Source organism: Psittacula echo (assembly GCF_963264785.1).
Source record: "Psittacula echo genome assembly, chromosome: 2".
In the NCBI taxonomy this organism is placed as follows: domain Eukaryota; kingdom Metazoa; phylum Chordata; class Aves; order Psittaciformes; family Psittacidae; genus Psittacula; species Psittacula echo.
The window spans coordinates 2,498,907-2,516,913 of record NC_137737.1 but is presented as its reverse complement, the minus strand read 5'-3'; the positions used below and the strand labels follow the sequence as shown (position 1 = coordinate 2,516,913).

At 43.3% G+C, this 18,007-nt stretch overlaps 1 protein-coding gene across 1 annotated transcript in view; it reads left to right on the top strand.

The window, feature by feature from the left end:
* Positions 1-11,047: 11,047 nt before the first annotated feature.
* STAC (SH3 and cysteine rich domain) overlaps positions 11,048-18,007 on the top strand; it is a gene marked incomplete at its 5' end in the record, with an annotated part of 61,342 nt that continues 54,382 nt past the window's right edge. The window contains one exon of the mRNA XM_080610338.1: positions 11,048-11,164. Within this exon, the coding sequence (XP_080466464.1) occupies positions 11,048-11,164 (117 nt within the window). The remainder of the gene's footprint in view (positions 11,165-18,007) is intronic.

The window sequence follows — 18,007 nt, the reverse complement described above, 5'->3', positions numbered from 1 at the left end:
TGAAAATCCTTGTTTCCTGAACTAACATTGGGAGGGAATTAATAGGAACCCTTGAGGCTGAAACAGGGGCATGGCTTTTAAACTGTGCTGAAATGAGTTGGGATAGTTACACTTTTTTGTGAGACAGAAAATAGGAGTGTGTGTGCTAAAAGCAGTGATTGTCCTTTCTGAACAGGAACATCTGGCAGCTGAGACGAATTGGTTCAGCTTTGTCATTTAAAATAATGACTGATATTTTATCACGTTGCTCCCTCATGGGCAGGCTCGTACAGAATGAGAGCGATGATTCCATTAATTTGTGGCTCTTCTGCGGTCCCAGGTGATGTAGTTAATATAGTTCCTGAAATGTCAAGTTAATACTTATCCCTCCTTTTGGTGCATTCTTCTATAAGTTTGCCCTCAGCTCATACCCTCTGATAGTAGAGAAGTTGAAAGTTGAGAACGGAAACTTCAGGTTTGATATAAAGAGAAGAAGATAAAAGCTATCAAAATGAAGCTTCCACAAGTGTCTTCAGCTGCAGCTTAGCTCCTGGCTCACCCACTTTGTGTTTGTAACCCCATTTGTGTAAAGTAACACAGCTCCCTAAATTCACTTGAGCTATGGACATGGTTTAGTGGTGGATTTGCCAGTCCTGGGGTAAAGGTTGGACTCAATGGTCTTAAAGGTCTTTTCAACCTAATTGATTCTGTGATTCTATGGCTGTTTAACCCAGCTGAATACCACCAATATCAGAATAACCCAATACGTGAACAAACTGTCCACAGATTTCTGTCTTCTTTCATTGACCGTTGTTTCCACTTTAATTTTGGGGTAGTTTTGTTGTTTTCTGGGTTTTGAGCTGAATCTGTAAAAGAAGGAAGTGTGTGGAGCACTGCCCCATAGCATCTTGACTCATGAGAATGAGAAGGTATTTCAGCAGGAAGGCTTGGGACAAAGTTGCCAAATGCAAACCTTCACTTGACTTGGATAATGCTTCCCAAGAGTCCTGGAGAAAGGCTTGTCCTCAGTCCAGGGAACCTCTGAGTGGAAGATGGAAAGGAGCCTGATAACACTGGTCATGAGCAGATCTCCTATTCATTTCTTGAATTAGGTGAAACAAGCTGTGTGAAAGGAGGGATTTTCACCTAAACTCTAATTTCTGGTTTAAATATTGATCACACTTGACGAGCTTAAATAGCTAACAGAGCAGTTCTTGACATTCTTCATGGCTCTAAGGATGTGTGAGTGGTCTATTCAGAGGTGAAATGAACCCTGGTGTAAAACTCTATTTCACCAAGTCACTTTGTATGTTTCCAGGGATGCCTCTCACAGTGACTGAAGGAAAAGAACAACCTGGGTAATTTGCTACAGCGAGATGGTGTAAGAAGTGTAAAAAGGGAAGCAATTGAATGTGATAAACCCCAGGACTGCTTTTAGCCTTTTTCATTTCACCTGCTGAGGGGGGTGGAGACAGACAACAACCACCCACCAAAAAACAACAGTTCAAACATAGTCAAAATGATCTCATTGTCCTGAGTGAAAACTTCAGGGAAGTTTGGCTTTTTTCCAGTTCTGTGCTCTTTTAGGAATTGTAATTTTTTCTTGGATAATTAGATCTCTGACATTAGACGCATATAATTAACTGGGGAAATGGTTTGCATGCTGACTATAATAGCACTGTCTGATCTCTTTGCCGGATAACTGCTATGGCCTGGTTTTTCGGCATCGTTTTATTTCTGCAGATAGCAGGAAATGTGCCTAACTGGAGCCGCCTGGATTTGTCTCCAGGGATGGAATCCTGGGACCCTTTACTGATCTGGCATGCACCCTCAAAGCCCTTCCTTCAAGACAATCCTGTTTCAAAGGATTTATTTCTTTTGATAGCTGAATGTGAATGACTCCCCCTTGTCGATAGAATAATAGGACTGAAACCTCATAGCAGCCTTCCAGTATCTGAAGGGGGCTTATAAGGATGCTGGGGATGGAATCTTCATTAGGGACTGTAGTGATAGGACAAGGGGCAATGGGTTCAAACTGAAACAGGGGAAGTTTAGATTGGATCTAAGGAAGAAATTCTTTACTGTAAGGGTGGTGAGGCACTGGAATGGGTTGCCCAGGGAGGTTGTGAATGCTCCATCCCTGGCAGTGTTCAAGGCCAGGTTGGACAGAGCCTTGGGTGCCATGGTTTAGTTGTGAGGTGTCCCTGCCCATGGCAGGGGGGTTGGAACTGGATGATCTTAAGGTCCTTTCCAACCCTAACTATTCTATGATTCATGTGTATTGCTTCATGTGTATTGATCAGGGAAGATGTCTTTTAGGATTGTTACAGAAGCTTTCCCTGTGCTTTTCAAACTATGAGTCTTTGGGACAGAGGGAGATGTGTCTGTAAACTAAAAATGAGCTTTTATCTCTCTTTTGTTAACCAGAGTTCAACATTGTGGTGTCATTTATGTCTTTTGTCCCCAAGACTTTTTTTAATGGCCTATTTACCAGCTGCTAAGCCAACACCTAAACATAAAGGATAGGGGAGAAAATGATTGTAGCTGTGTGTTATGACGTATCTTATGCTGCATTTAGATCAGATAAAGTTTGGTTCTGTAGAATAAAGCTTTCAGTTCTGAGTTTTTAAGGGAGTAAGAAGATGGGCATGAGATGAGTGAAGCACCACCAAATTACTTTTATTTTTGCTTCTGAGCATGGGCTTCAGGACTAATATTTAGTCCTGTAATAACAACACCATAATAATAACAAGGAAAATAGGCTTAAGCTGTCTTGGACGATAGTGGGGTTAGGATTTTCAAACTAAGTGCTTGATTATGGTCCAGCTTTTCTGTCCAGGTGAAAGGAGGGCAGCTTTCACATCTGTGGAAGAAGAAAAAGGTCCATGAAGCATTTTTTGAATACCCCATGATGATCTGAGCATGGTTTGTTTCACCTCATGGAGAAATAGCTTTTAAAGCATGTTGCAAGCAGCCTTATAACTCCACTGGGTGCAGTGGGATTAAGAAAAGTACCCCAAAGAAGTCAAAACCTCTAGCAGCCATCTGCAGTTAAAGCGCATCATTCCCAGCTCTGCACATTGTCCGCTTTTCTATGTGAAAGATAAAAATAGATTTCCTTCACAAAGCTCTCATTGGGGGTCACACAAACACACAGCAGACATTTTCATTTCTATCAGATCATTCTCTACACTACTTCCTTTGATGTATGGAGTCTTTACTGCGGTGAGCTTCCCCCTATCTTTCCTGAGCATTGCTGCCTATTGTTATCTATCATTCAGCATGGTTACAACATATGAAGCCATTACTGTGCTAAGTATGTAGCATGTGAACATAAACGTGTATGGGTATATATATAAAAACCTACTGTTTAGCTTCTTGAGTGGACACAGAGGAATGTCCCTGACATTCTGAGATGATGGCTGTCCTTTCTGCCATAAACTGCTGCTTTCTTTCATTGTTGGTCCACTGAATTTACATATGACCTGTGCTCAGCTCTTTTAGTCTCATGGTTCAGCTTTCGACTAAAATAAAGCATCCTAAATATTAGCCCACCCTAGGAATTTGTAGTCACTTGCTTTGCCTCCAGATTTCAACCGTCCTGGTGCTTGTTGCTCAGTAGTCTTTTCTTTCTTCATTAAAAAAACTAGTAATACAGAAGTATTACAGACTACAAAATGAAAACAGAGTTTTAAAATCATACAAGTTATATTGGTTATATCATCATTCATGTCAACTTAATTGTCTGTTATTAGAGCTAATTTGACCAACTGTATGGGTGAATCTACAACTTCAGTGCCCTGTTTGCTCAAAGTCTGAAGCCATTGAGCTCTGTTATGACGCATGTCCCTGCCCATGGCAGGGGGGTTGGAACTGGATGATCTTAAGGTCCTTTCCCACCCTAACTATTCTATGATTCTATGATTTGAATTTGAGATAACTCATTCCATGGAAACAATGGGAGAGATCCAGCTTTTACTGAGCCTGGCGGTCAGTGCCTTTCTGCCCGAACACTTCAGACACTCTGAGGCATTAGAATGGCTGTTTTAGAGGGGTAACGCTGCAGGTGATATGACTAACAGACATCAGGGAACCTGAAGAGATTTGTTTTTCCCCATAAATCCAATGAAGAATAGACACAGTTATGCATGTGGAAGGTGAAGGCACTCATACTTTGGACAATTTTCCCCTAATTTTTCTTTTATTTCTCTTCTGATGTTTGTACTTCTAAAAATCATGGCTATCTTTGCTAGTGAAATTGTTTGCTCTCGCAGCTGAGCTTGACCCCTTTGAATACAAACCACTGCCTCTCATTATTCATCAAAAGAAGCAGTGACTCCAGAATGCTCTGTGTTCAGGTTTCAAATGGGAGTGATCATGTTCTTTCTTATTGCTTTAAGCAACAAAATATAACAATTGTGTGCACTGGAGCACTTTAAAAAAATGCATGTTATTTCTATGAAGAAATCTGATTGGAAAGGTTCACAACTACAGCGCTCAGTGGTTTTATCACTGCTTGCAGTCTTAATAGTACAGTCTGGTTTTTTATATTATAAATTGACCCGAATCCTTTTTTAAAGGTACTGATTGTATTTGACAGGCTCATAGAATAGTGATAGTTTTGTCTTTGCCAAGAAGACAAACTTATCTTTCTATTATCGTTTTGCACTGGGCTCCAAGAGTTCCATTGCTTTAAATGAAATAATAGAAATCATTATAGATAACCTCTTGCAGTGTTTGTAAGGTTTACCTGTATTTTTCGCTCAATTGAAATGTTACTTCCCATTTTGAGTTTGAATTGGTAGATATGTAGGGAGACAAGAACCCAGCTACTATCAATATCTGTCAAATTTTGCCTCTCATGAGGATTTGAGGGACAAACCTGATGTATGTGGGCTGAAACGTATTCTCTTTCCTATCAGATTTATAGGATGCTGAACACTTTTATAGTTCAGCTCAACACTTTTAATATCTATATTTATGTAATATAGATATTATAAATATATAAACAGATTTATAGGATGCTTTATTATTGTTTGAGGGCTGTAACAGATCTTTTAAAGATAGGTAATTGTGGGGCACCCTCATCATACATACTTCTATACTAGTTGACGTGCACTAATCTGATAGAGTGCAATGATAATCTTGGTAATGATAATTCTTGCTATTTGTACAAAACCAGGCATTGAAGGCATTTATGAGACTTGCTGCGCGTAACCGAGTTCCACCACACCCTGTGGAAAGGCCCCACTTTCCTGACAGAGGTCATTGGCACGCTGAGAAATCCCTTATATTTCCAGGTCACAGCATGAGAGCACAACGGTTGCAGGTTTGCAGTTGACAGCGAGGTTCATTTTACATTCAGCATGCGTGTTTGTGCCTAAATATTGCAGCGACAGGCGCGCTGTAACTACCTTAAGACAGGAAACACTCTGCATACGCAGCCTGCCAAAAACTGGTGCATAGCCATAAGATATCTGTATGAAAAGAAAAGGGAATGCATATACATAGCCTTGTGTTCACCAGCAGCTCTGCTGGGAACGTTTGCCAGGTCTTATTTTGGATTCTATTTACAGTTGGAGCAAAATGTTGCTCTCGATGCATTTTCACTGACATGAGTGGAGAAATAGCTCACGCTGACGGTGTTCAATACCACAGTGAATGGAGAAAACAGGAACCTGAGACAAGTCCAGTAAAGCCCTGCGAGCTGTAATACCCAGCTCACGCCTGGAAAGGCTAACAACCAGACAAAGGAATTGAAGGGGCAGTTCAGGTCAGGGAAGGTCTAAGAAAGAAAGAGGTGATTGAAAGCTCACTCCTAACAAAAGCCTTTCAGAGAATGAAAAAGAAGCCCAAGATCCAGTGTGCTGACCTGTGTATGTGTAGGGGGATTCCTCCCATCACACTCTGGAAAAGGCTGAGGAAAAGCAGTAGTATCTGGCTGAGATGGTGTGATTGCATGAGACCCTTCTGAGTGGTACTGACAGCCATCGGGAAGAGTCTTAATTCCTATCCAAGGAAATACAAGTGAGGTTAAAGCAGAGTCCAGAAAGAGTGGAGGAGATTATATTAATTATCACATCTTTGTTATCTCTTTGAATATCTGGAGCATGGATACCCTGAAAGCATTTAATACGCAGCTACATCCCCACTGCAGCAACCTGATGAACTGGTTCAGGACGTTCCTGCTACAGCCATATTGGTCCAAGTCAGTAAATGGTTATTAAATGGCAGGAATTTCTAGGAGCATCTGTGAGTTGCAGGAAATGGTGACACTGATTCCATGGGCCTCTTCTTTTTATATCGCATTCCTATAAAAAGTGAGAAGGAATCATACTGCCAGCAGAAATGTAAAATCAGGTCGGGACTGTCGCTGGTTATTTAAAGGTATTGCAATGCTTTTTGTAAGACTGAACATATTACATGCTGTATCTTGGCTAAATTCCATCTCTTATAATTACATCCTCTTCTCCCTTTCTCAAACGTTTCTTGCTATCAGAAGAGGATGCAGCGTTCTTCTTTCTCCTGGTCTAGATATCTGGGTAGCGGTGTTTCAGTCTCATCATCATCTCTCTGAAAGACAGATCGAGCTCCTCAAGATGCAGCGTGATCTCTGCGTTGCTTCCTGTGGCATTGCTGTGGATGGAGAGAGGTTTTGAAACTAATACTCAGGCAGAGGTTCCATTTTTCTCCCAGCTTAAGTACAAGCACAAATCTGTTGGTCTGGCTTCCTCCGCCGTTGTTTGCTTGCTGCAGTAGAATCTCTCCCTGGAGCAGTGGAAGGCTTAATACTTTAACTCTAAACAGTGCTTTGAGATCGTTTTAGTCAAACTGCAAGCCAACAGCATCCCATTAGTACTGGGAATGCTTTCAGAGCATTGACCAGCTTGTGCTTCCAGCTCGATGAACTGGTGATTGTAGCCCTTAGATGGCATTTTGATAAGCTGAATCCAGGGGGGTTGTTACTATGTTAGCTGCTCGATGAGCTGTCAGGATTGTACTGAAAGCAAACATGGGCCGTGTGACTATAAAGAAAAACCCAGCCACCTGACACTATTTTAATATCCTTTTCTCTGTGACTACAATGCTTGCTGGTGAGAAGTGCCCACAAGCCTGTTACTTGGAAACACAGGCAGATACTCCATGAGAGCAATGGTCTGGTCTTTATAGTCACTTAGCCAGCTGTGGACAGCAGCAGATATTTGAGAGGAGAGCCTAGTGAAGATGTCTACCGATTCATCTGGCCGAATGCACGATGCCAACAGTAAAATTCCCATCACAAACGGCACCAGAAAGGGTATCCTGTTGCCAGTTTCCTCAAAGACAAAACTGAATTGACTAAGAAATGAAGCTACTGTTTCTCACCTGGAACACTCACAAATTGAACTGAGGAACTTGAGAAGAGGCTGGCCAAGTTTCACTGCAAGTGCCAGAACTACAGCCTTTTTTTCTGTGTCCAGCAGTTTTCTGTGGTGCGCAGTCTGCATCCTCTTGAGAGTTCGATATAGTTCGGGAAACGTAATTCCTTTTTCCTTGATGACCCTGCTTTGGTGGCAGCCAGCTTGATCCCTCATTGAATTGTACATTTCTAGAGAGAGGCACGTAATGGTTTAAACCAATGGCATTTATCAGTAGTGTCATCTCTATATGCTCTCTTACAGCCTCTATATGCTCAGGAGGATGGGGTGGTTCATGCAGCAGGGAGTGAATGATGACACCTATAGCTCCCTCTCTCCTTTTTACTTCTGTTTTTTCTCTATTAAATACATGAGGGTCTAAGCAGGAATCATGGAATCATAGAATGGTTTGGGTTGGCAAGGACCTAGTTCCTACCCCTTGCCATGGGAAGGGACACGTTCCACTAGAGCAGGTTGCTCCAAGCTGTGTCCAAGCTGGCCTTGAACACTTCCAGGAATGGGACATTCACAACTTCCTTGGCAACCTGTTCCAGTGCCTCACTACTCTCACAATAAAGAATTTATTCCTTATATCCAGCCTAAATCTCCCCTGTTTCAGTTTGAATCCATCACCCCTTATCCTATCACTACAGTCCCTCATGAATAGTCCGTCTCTAGCATCCTTGTAGGCCTCCTTCAGATACTGGATATTATAACTGGTGTTATTCAGAAGAGTAACATCTTTTAATTAGCACTGATTTGATATCTTCTGTTTGGTGCAATCCAGCTCTACTCCTTTACCTCTTTCACAGAAAGGCGCTCAAATATTTCAAAGCAATGCCTATACCAGAAGAAAAGAAGGCAAAAGAACATGACGTGCCAAACTCCCTGCATCAGCTTAATCTTGCCACTGTGGAGCTCTACAGCAGTGTGTGTATATTCCTGGTGTCAGGATCCTCTGGGATGCTGTTATTGTGCTGGCTGCAGTCAGAGCTTAAGAAGTGCTGGAGCCCCAGCACAGAGCAGTGCTCTGCGTCGCATCCTGTTGCCTTTGTGTGCAGAGTACCAGAGAACAGGAGGGATGGGCAAAGTGTAGCACCCATGCAGTCAGCCTTGGAGCACTGCGCCAGGCCATGCTTGGAGGGGATTCCAGGTAGCATCCAAGTGCCTTTACACGGTGCAACAGCTTCAGCTGGGGGCTGAGCATCGGCTCTCATGTTTTATTCATCCAGATTGCCTTTCCCCACTCTGGAAATCTCCGTTTGTCTCTTCACTGGAAAATCTGTTCAATCTTCTCGTTTAGCACCGTGCAGTGCTCACATTTCCACCAAGTACCTTCACGTAGAGACTGATGGGCAGCAATCACAAGTCTGGCTTCTCAAGATGGAAGAGTGGGAGAGAGAGGCAGATACAGGTTCTAACTGATCAGTCCGTTTTGTTATACAGGAGATCTGATTTGCGAGAGCCTCTGAAAGGAAATGAAACCAGAAGAAATCCAGATTCTTTTCTCTTTCGCTTTTTTGGTAAGGTTTTAGGTTTGACTCATCTTTCCCAGGCTAATTGTCAAGAAGCTGACAGATCAGTGGTGGTTGACAAGTGAGTAATTGGGAGAAAAGAGGGAGTGCAGCAGGTGTCAGTACTAATTTGGTGAAACAACCAAAAAAAAGAGCGGAGAGTGGTACAATAGTCACTTACACAGTCATGACGCTACAAGCTTCTCATACAAAACATGTGCAGGATTTTACAACACATAGAGCATTAACCATTAGCAAGTCACTCCAGGGCCATTTCTAAGGGGACCTAAAAGTTCATCAGAAGAAGATGGGTTTTGAGGCTCTTAACAAGACTGGTTCACAACACTGCTGGGGAACAGGACCAAAGTGAGTTTTGTGCTTCTCCTCTGCCCCATTGCTGGGCATGTGGAACAGTCCTTGCAGGGGCAGAGCGCCGTGCTCTGGCCCTGACTTGGCTGTGCTAGGCTGGACCACCAGGGAAGGGTACCACAGCCAGAGTTGGAGCATCCATCATTATCACTCTGCCAAGATCTCTGCTGCCCAGAGCTGCCCTGATTTTCCCAAACTGGGTCTCTGCCCGGTCCATGCTCTTGCTAAGAGGCTGATTTTACAGCAAAGCCCAAATCTCACTTGCTGAGTGGAAGAAATGAGCTTTGCACCTGGAGAATATCCCTGGCTCTTGAGAAAACAGCCTAAGACTTTTAAAGTATTTCTTCCTAATGTCTAATCTCAGTCTCCCCTCTGGCAGGTTAAAGCCATTCCCCCTTGTCCTGTCCCTACAGGCACTTGTCCAAAGCCCCTCTCCAGATTTCTTGTCAGCCCCTTTAGGCACTGGAAGCTGCTCTAAGGTGCCCCCAGAGCCTTCTCCAGGCTGAACAAGCCCAACTCTCAGCCTTTCCCCATAGCAGAGGTGCTCCAGCCCTTGCAGCATCTTTGTAGCCTCCGCTGGATTTGCTCTAACAGGTCCTATAGCACATCCATTCAGCTTTTTTCCAATACAGACTGTAATTCAGCAGGCAAGGGAGCTGACAGGCACTGTTGCGGCAGATTTAAATCAGGCAAAACCTCGAGCAACAGAAAGCAATCAGAGCCAGCCAGCAAAGTCGTGCTGACCTTCTGCTGGTGCTGCAAAAGCCCCAAGCATGATTCCGGGTGCCGCATCCTCGGGAATGATGGCATTGGGGAAGCCAGAGGGCCCTTCCCAATGGCTGCCTCTGCTCAGTGTCTGCCGGATGGAGTGTTATCACTATGACAACCCACAGGTATAGGATGTGAGCATCAGCTGACCTGGATTACATGTGTCTGGCTCAGAGCTGGGCTTCCCTGGCTGGAAGGGGATCAAAGAACACATGGAACCACAGGTGACTCTCCCCTGACTCTGTCCCACCACTTGCTAGCAAGTTTGGGATGTAAGGTAAATGTAAGCCAAGGTGGGAGCTTTGGAGACACTGGGTAGTTAGGGTTTTAAATCATCTTCTCTAGGACAAGGTAAGGGAAGACTCATTTTTCTCTTCTGTTTCTAGAGCCCTTCTTCAGGAAAAGACTTGTAAGAATATAAAGCTACCCTTCAAACTGCCTTCTCCAGCCCATTGAAAGGTAAAATGCTTCCAAACCTCATACACACCGCCTGTCCCTCTGCCTGCATGTGTGTGCGTGCATGCAAGCCTTACTTTCTTTCACTACTATGACAGCACATGCTCCTCTAAAGCTGTTCCCAGCACTGGAAATACAACTCCTCCCTCCGGTGCCCCGTGTGTGTGTGCGTGGCTTGGGCTTTCTGCTTCAGCTCACTCTCCTCCGATCACAGGGCTGGCGGTCACGACTCTGCTCCACACGGAGGGGAGGAGGATCCGGGAAAACATAGGAGCAGGCACAGAGCTGACCTACGGAGCCATCGATAACTTATTCCCCTCGCAGCAGAATCGCATAGGGGAGGGGAGGGAGGAAGGAGGGAGAGGAGAAAGAGGGGGAGGAGGAGGAGGAGAAGGGGGAAAAGAAAGGAAATCCAGAGATTTCCAGTCTCACAAATGTAGCGAAGCCTGGCAGCCGGAGTTCATTTGCTCTAAAGGAGCAGAGAAGCAAGAAGGACGTTCAATGAAAAGAAGCCAGCAAGGTCTGTAGCTTTCTTCCCGACAGCAGCAGTGATTTAGAGGTAAAATGATTCCTCCGAGCAGCATGACTGAAGTCGGCGTGGATAGTGTGGAGAAAGAGAATGAAGTGGAGAGCACAGAGCAGCCCCCCTCTCCAGCATCAACTACCAGCCAGGAATCAAAGGTACTCACACAATGAGGTCTTTTCTGGCTTGTTTTTACTCTTTCTTTGTTTTGAAGAGAGGTTTGCTCTGGTTTTGATGTGGAGCCCTGTGCCAGGAGGCAGCGGTGGAGTGCTATGAGCCACCTCTGATTGCGGTGCCTGCTCTGACACTCCTACTTCTGAATTCTCTCTGTCACCTGGGCAGCTCTGGAGGCTGAACTGGGAAAATACCTGCCTTTGAGATGCTTGGTTTGGGGATGCTTGCTTGTGTTTTTTTCCTCTCTATACAGTAAGGTCTTTGAGAAGTGATGGGGCTGAGGGAGAGGATCGATGTCAATAGTTTTTAGCTATTTTCACACCAAGCATCAGATCACTCACAGGGGTTTGTTCATGGTTGGCAAGATTGATTTTTACACAGGTTCAGAGAAGAGAATCTTGCCTGAGGACTTGGGGGTTTTCACCTGCCTTAACCCTCTCTGGCAGTGAACTTTCACGGTTTAACCTCTCAGCATTGAAACAGGATGTGACAGTTTGGGCACAATAATCCTTATGTGAAAAGAAGAGAACTTCTTTTCCTGCAGCCTTTTTCCTCTACTTACTGATTTTTAAATGTGGTTCAATTTACTTTACTGGAAACCAACTTCCAGCTCAAATGGCATGGCCTCTGAATCTTTAACTGACTTGCATATGAAAAGTTTTCTGCCTGCCAGTATGTCACTTGGAAGGTAGAGAGGTAAAGGGAGAAAAGTAGTAACCTTGCTTAATGATGGTCTTAAAGGTCTTTTCCAACCTAGTTGATTCTATGATTCTATGAACGTTCTTTGCAACGCACCTGGATAATGTGCCTTTACTGATACTCTGCTGCTTACTTATGATGGGTATTACGATAACACCTGACTGATCTCCCTGTGAACTTCATAGTGATGCTCTGGGCTGTGTAAACACGTAAAAACAGGGAGGTCCTTGTCACTAGGAGCTGGGTAGAACCTTAGGAGGCAGTGTATGAACAAAACAGCCACTTGCCAGGGAAGGTTTGCTCCAGCTCGAGTTTAAAGGCAGCGGCTGCCTGGCTCTAACGTAGGAAGACGGCTCCGTTATTCTGCAGTTATAGCTATAGCTGTGAGTGAGTTGAAATTATCTATCTGTGTGGGTAGTTCTGACGTGGGCTTTGGGATTTATTATATCTTTTCTATTAGGTGCTATACTCCAAGGAGAGCTGAGGTATTCCCTCTGTAGAACAGCCTCTTTAAAAGAAAAGGGCTCTCTCCATAGCAATAATAGACACTGTTAACTATACACATGCAGCACTACTGGGATGCTGCTATAGTCTTCCTGGTTAATGCGAAATGAAAAGTAAATGGGTCATCAGCTCAACCCCAGGCTCTAAAAGGATCCAGTTGATTGGTACCTCTATCTCCTCTAAGGCCAGTTCTCTGGAGTTGCTGAATTGTTATTTGGGCAGTGGGAAGCTCCGTGAGGTCCCAGAAGGAACTGGAGACTGCACCGCGCTTGCCAGGAGCAGCTCCTCATGTGCATTGGGCTGTGCACAGGGCCTGATGGTCCTCCTTCTCCCAGCTACGATCCTCATTCAGTGCTGGGCAAGTAGTTATGGAGCTCAAGGTGCCACTCACATGGCCAGGGGCTTCATTACAATGGTGCTTTGAGGGACTTTTTCACTGGGTCACAGAGCGCTGTTCCCAAAAGAAACTAACCAGCATGAATCCAGAACTGAGGGAAAGTGAAGTGCTGCAAGCAGGGCTCCTCCTTGCAGCTCCTCGCTGCTTCTCCTTGTGCATCTATCCATGCTTTTGCAAGGATGACAACAGGAATTAGGCACATCTGGACAGAGAACAAATAAGCTGCAAACTGGTTTATAATCGAGCATCATCACCATCAGTTTGAAGCGATACACGGCAATAGGCAAGAGCCGTGACTGTGCAGTTGATGCTGTTACTCACAGGTATCTTTAGTAAACATGTAATCTGTGTTTTTACATTGTAGAACTGCAAAACCCATCAGAAAGCACGTTGTGTTGTCATTTCAGTAGATGGAGTCAGAGAAGCCTTCTGAGCACTGGGGTAATGAGATAAGCTTTCTCTTTTTGGTCCTAGCAAACAGCAGGATGGAAAGATTCTCAGTGATTTCATAAAGATGATGCCTGTGCTTGTTTTTTTCTAAGAGAATTGATGTATTTCGGAACCTAAAGACTGACAAAGCATAAACCAGTGAGTGCCAAGGGCCCGTGTGCAAGCTTTTATCCTGTGTGTCCCCTGCTGAGGGAGCTATCCTGGCATTCCCAGAGAGCTAAGCTTTCTTCAGGTACTCTGTTGCACAGGTTAACAAGTTCACATCTGCTGCAGCTACTGCAGAACAGTTTGTGCAGTATCTAATTACCCCACAATGACTTGTTTGCGTGGCAAAACACTATTACGACCGCAAATATGGGAATGGAAACAACATGGATAATAGCATCCTTCAAAATGCATTTGAAAGCATTCAGCTGAAAGGCAGTTTTGATAACCTGATGTAGAACTAGTGCAGCAAGCTTGCTTCCAGTCCCGTGTAATCATAGGCAACGTGGCACAGAGTCCCTTCTAGTACCACACTGCAGGCTGTGCTCTGACGTGGAGGAGATATTGCAGTTCCTGACTAGTGTGAGTTTGAGAGGTAGAACTCCAGGCTGCTACCCAGTAGCTGAAATTTGGAATGACTCTCATGTGTTACTCACACACCCCTGTCATGGGAAGGCAGCTCACTCTGTAATAAATGCTAAAACCTCCCACTGTTGTCCCAAAAGTGTATGTCGCCACCACCTTTTCCTATGGATTAAGAGCATATTGGCAAGTGAGCGCACCCAGATGTTGACAGGCCACACTGTTCTCCTCATCATGAGCATCTTGGCACCTTCAGTATAACCACTTGGAATGAGGAAGGTCAAATGAGCTTTCAAGCCGTGGGCCCTAACAGCAAACCCATTTGCATGCTCCAAGCACGTTTGCCTTACTGCATAGTACATATATTTGTAAATAACATGACTGTGTCTTTTGGATTACGTGTCCTCAAGTACTTTACACACAGCAACTCCAGTGTACTCTGTCATTAATATAACTTCAAATAGGTGTCCACAGGGTAGCAAACACGCTGTAGCTGATCCAGCCTGTAGCACTCTATATACTGCTACTGTGCTAAAAACCCCAAAGTTTGAATGGTTAAGAATGTTGCAAAGCTAATAATTAATTTATTATATTATTGGCTCTTGAAAACATTTACTTCACACTTAAGTATGACTTGAGTGGATACTTAAAGGTTACTAGGAGAATACCTTCATGAGGGTACCATGCAAATACATGTAATTGCTACATTTATTGCATTCATATATTTGTAGTTGTGGCTCCCACCTCTTTGGCTTCCAAGAAGGCAAATTGCCAGCTTGCCAAAGACTTTTGTAGGTTTACAACTCGATGAGGAATCCTGAAGGGAAATTTCTTCCTGGTGGCAGCAGTTACAGGCACACTGCACGCTTGTACAATCAGTTACTTAACCACATAAGCAGCATTTCAGTGGCAACGGTCAGAGGTCATGTTTCTGATGTATCTTATGTAAAGATTCCTTGGAATTCAGTAAAGAAAACTGGAATTTGAAGGAATAACTTTCTAAAGAAAATATTCCTACACCTGGCAGCATTTCTTTATGTTTTGGTGTAGTTTGGCACATAATTCTGCTAGGTTTATTCTGACCTTTTCATATGAAAGGGAAAGAGCCCATCTGCTGATTTCTTTAGGTGTGAGTCAAGCCATTATAGCTGCATTGTGAATAATGGCTGAGGGCATTCATAGACAAGAAATATCTTAGACAAGACATATCTTAGAAAATACCCTTACCAGTTTAAAGTTTTGGGGGGGGGGGGTGCTGAGCATTTGGGATGTTTGAGCTAGTACCAGCAGGGTTGACCAGCGCTGCTGATCTTCAGGCTGTTAGTCTGGACTATGTACTTCACAAAATAAATGAGTCTCTGTCAGTCTGCACTTTGCATACACGGACTATCCAGTGGCCAGTATTCAGGGAAATGCAGACCCCTCATCTTCGAATTCAGGTGTGGCAGTTCAGGAGATGGAGCACAATTATGCGAACACTAGCTCACCTAGTACATAATGTGTACATGCATATGTTCATTTTATGCACTGCACATCATGTATATATGTACATAAAATGGAAGTTGCTGAAGAATAACAAGCCAAGAAAAAGAGTAAGCATTGAAGTCCAAGATTAGACTTCATTTATGTACATCCCCATATAGGTCAAGAAAATTGAACTTGCTTTCCCCTGACTTGCTGATCTAACAAAGCAGTGGAGCTTACATGAGGTTTCAAACCCAGGTGTTAATATTAGATACTGAACCAACGTAAACAGCTTGGAACTCTTTGGATTTTAATAGGATTGTGTGGGCTTTAATCATGTAGGATTTGTGCTATGCTGTTCAGCAGAGATATTCCCCATTTAAAGAGTTAATACTTTATGAGGCTCCATAGATGGTTGCTCATCAATTAATATTTTAAGAGGGTAGGGAGTTTGGTGTACAGTTAGTATTTCACCTGTCATACCAGTGATAAACATCCAGTACATAAACTACTGCTGTGGTCTTCAAAGGAATACCAGACAGCTTCCAAAAATCCTGTAAAAGGGGAAGGAAAAACTGGTTCTTCTTAATCTTACCTCTATGCCTCTGCTTAAAATGGTGAGTACATGCTCTGTAGGTAAGACTAGGGGAAAGAAATGAGCTTAAATATATTAATGTCTTCTGATGAAGTGTTAGAGCAAATTGGGTACATGTTAGAACAAATTATGTACAGGAAGGTTTCATTAAGAACAGGAAATAATACTCTACCCTGTCAATAATTTCTTGAGCAGACTTGTTCTTGTATTTACGTTTTTTCACTTGTCTTTCTTATTCTTCTTCTAATTAAACCACTCTTGTATTGGTTTTGCTTTGATATATGATGCCTGATACATAGTTCTGATCAGTCTGAACTGATGTCAGGTCAGTTCCTAGGGACACTGAGATGTCTAAGGCAAAATAGAAATGTGATCAGTTCATTCTCTTCTATCCACACTTCCAATGTTGCCAGAATGGAGAAGATGTCTGTTGCCTTTCAACAGCTAATGATGGCTTGTCTGATTCACTACAAAGTGCAAATTTTCACTGTAACAAAAGTTGCTTTCAAAGCTGGAAAATAATTCAATCCCATCGCCTCAGTCGTCTTTGCTGTATTCTGTTTCTGAAAGCAATCCTGTTGAATTAATTTTTAACTGCTGCTTTTAAAAGGCTCTCCCAGCATTTGGATGCTCTAATGGTTAAGGGATGCCCTCTGTCCCTCGTCCCTTCCTAATTCCCTGTCCGAGTTTATTTCTGGCCAGCTTGTGCGCCATTGTAGCTTTAATAACTTAGCTTTAGTTTAAACACCTTTTTTTCCATTCATGGCACAGGTTTCCATCCTGTAAGAACAGACTTTCACATCTTTTCCCAGCCTTTTATTTTCTATACTAAACAAGTCCGGCTCACATAAGGCAAACTCTCTGTTCTTCATATCATTCTTGTAACAGATCCATGCATCAGTTTCACTTTTAAATAACCTTGAAAATGGGTGGCTGAATCTGTGCAGGGTATTCTACATGAGATCTTGAACAGCATCACTAATGCTTCTCTAACTTTTCCAGGAGCTGTGCTCCTGATGTTTGTGTCTCTTCGTCTCCCCTTGGTCAACCAGAAGTCTCCATTCTATCTCTCTGTAATTCCTGGTGGATCCAGGATACATTTGTCTGTTATCATCTAGCATGGTTTGGATCAGGTCTTGGATGTACAAGCTTGCATTTCCAAAGCAGAACTTCATCACATTCCCTTAAGCCCTAGGTTTCCCCAGTTTTGACAATGGTTCCAACATCATGTTGAATATGAATAGCCAGTGTCATGCCTAATATTTGCATCAAATTCAGTAATAAAAATACAGAGAACAAGATTGATCCTTACACTGTGCCAGTGTTGTTCTTTGAAAAACTCTACCTTCCTTCAACCTAGCACTTCTTTCAACCAGAACCATCTGTCATTGAACTTAAACGTTCTTCACTACTTCGCAGACTCATCGAATGGTTTGAATAGAATGGGACCCCAACGCTCATCTACCTGTCCCATGGTCAGGGACACCTTCCACTAGAGCAGGCTGCCTTAAGCTCTATCCAACCTGGCCTTGAACACTGCCAGGGATGGGGCAGCCACAGCTTCTCTGGGCACCCTGTGCCAGCGCCTCAGCACCCTCACAGGGAAGAGGTTTCTGCCTAACGTTTAATCTAAATCTCTCAAAATACTCTGGTTCTTTTTTATCTAAAGGGAATTCAGTTCTGTTTCAAGAGCCAAAGAAGTGTATCTATGTGATCGACTGCATTCTGTTCTGTTCTCTTCTTTTCAGTCCTGGGTAATAGATTTTGGTAGTGTACTCAGTAAGTTTAATGAAATCCAAATAGGCAGAATCTACCTTTGACCTAAAACATTTTGTCTAGAAAATTGTTCATCTTACCCAAGCCAAGCAGTCTGCAAGGATCCACCTTTTCCTTTTTTCCTTTCTGTCAAGCAATATTGAGGTCAGATCTGCAAATCTGTATTTGCTGGGGTTGCTTTTCCTGCTTCTTTTGAAACAGAATTCTTTTTCTACTTCATATCATTTCTGCCTTCATAAATCTTAAGAAAACTTGTTCCTAGTCTTCCAAAGGAGAATTTTGTAATGGAGATTAACCAGTTTCTTTTCTCTCTTTCACCTCAGCTGATACATTGAACTGCTTTTTTAATGTCATACCATCCATTTCTGCAACCTC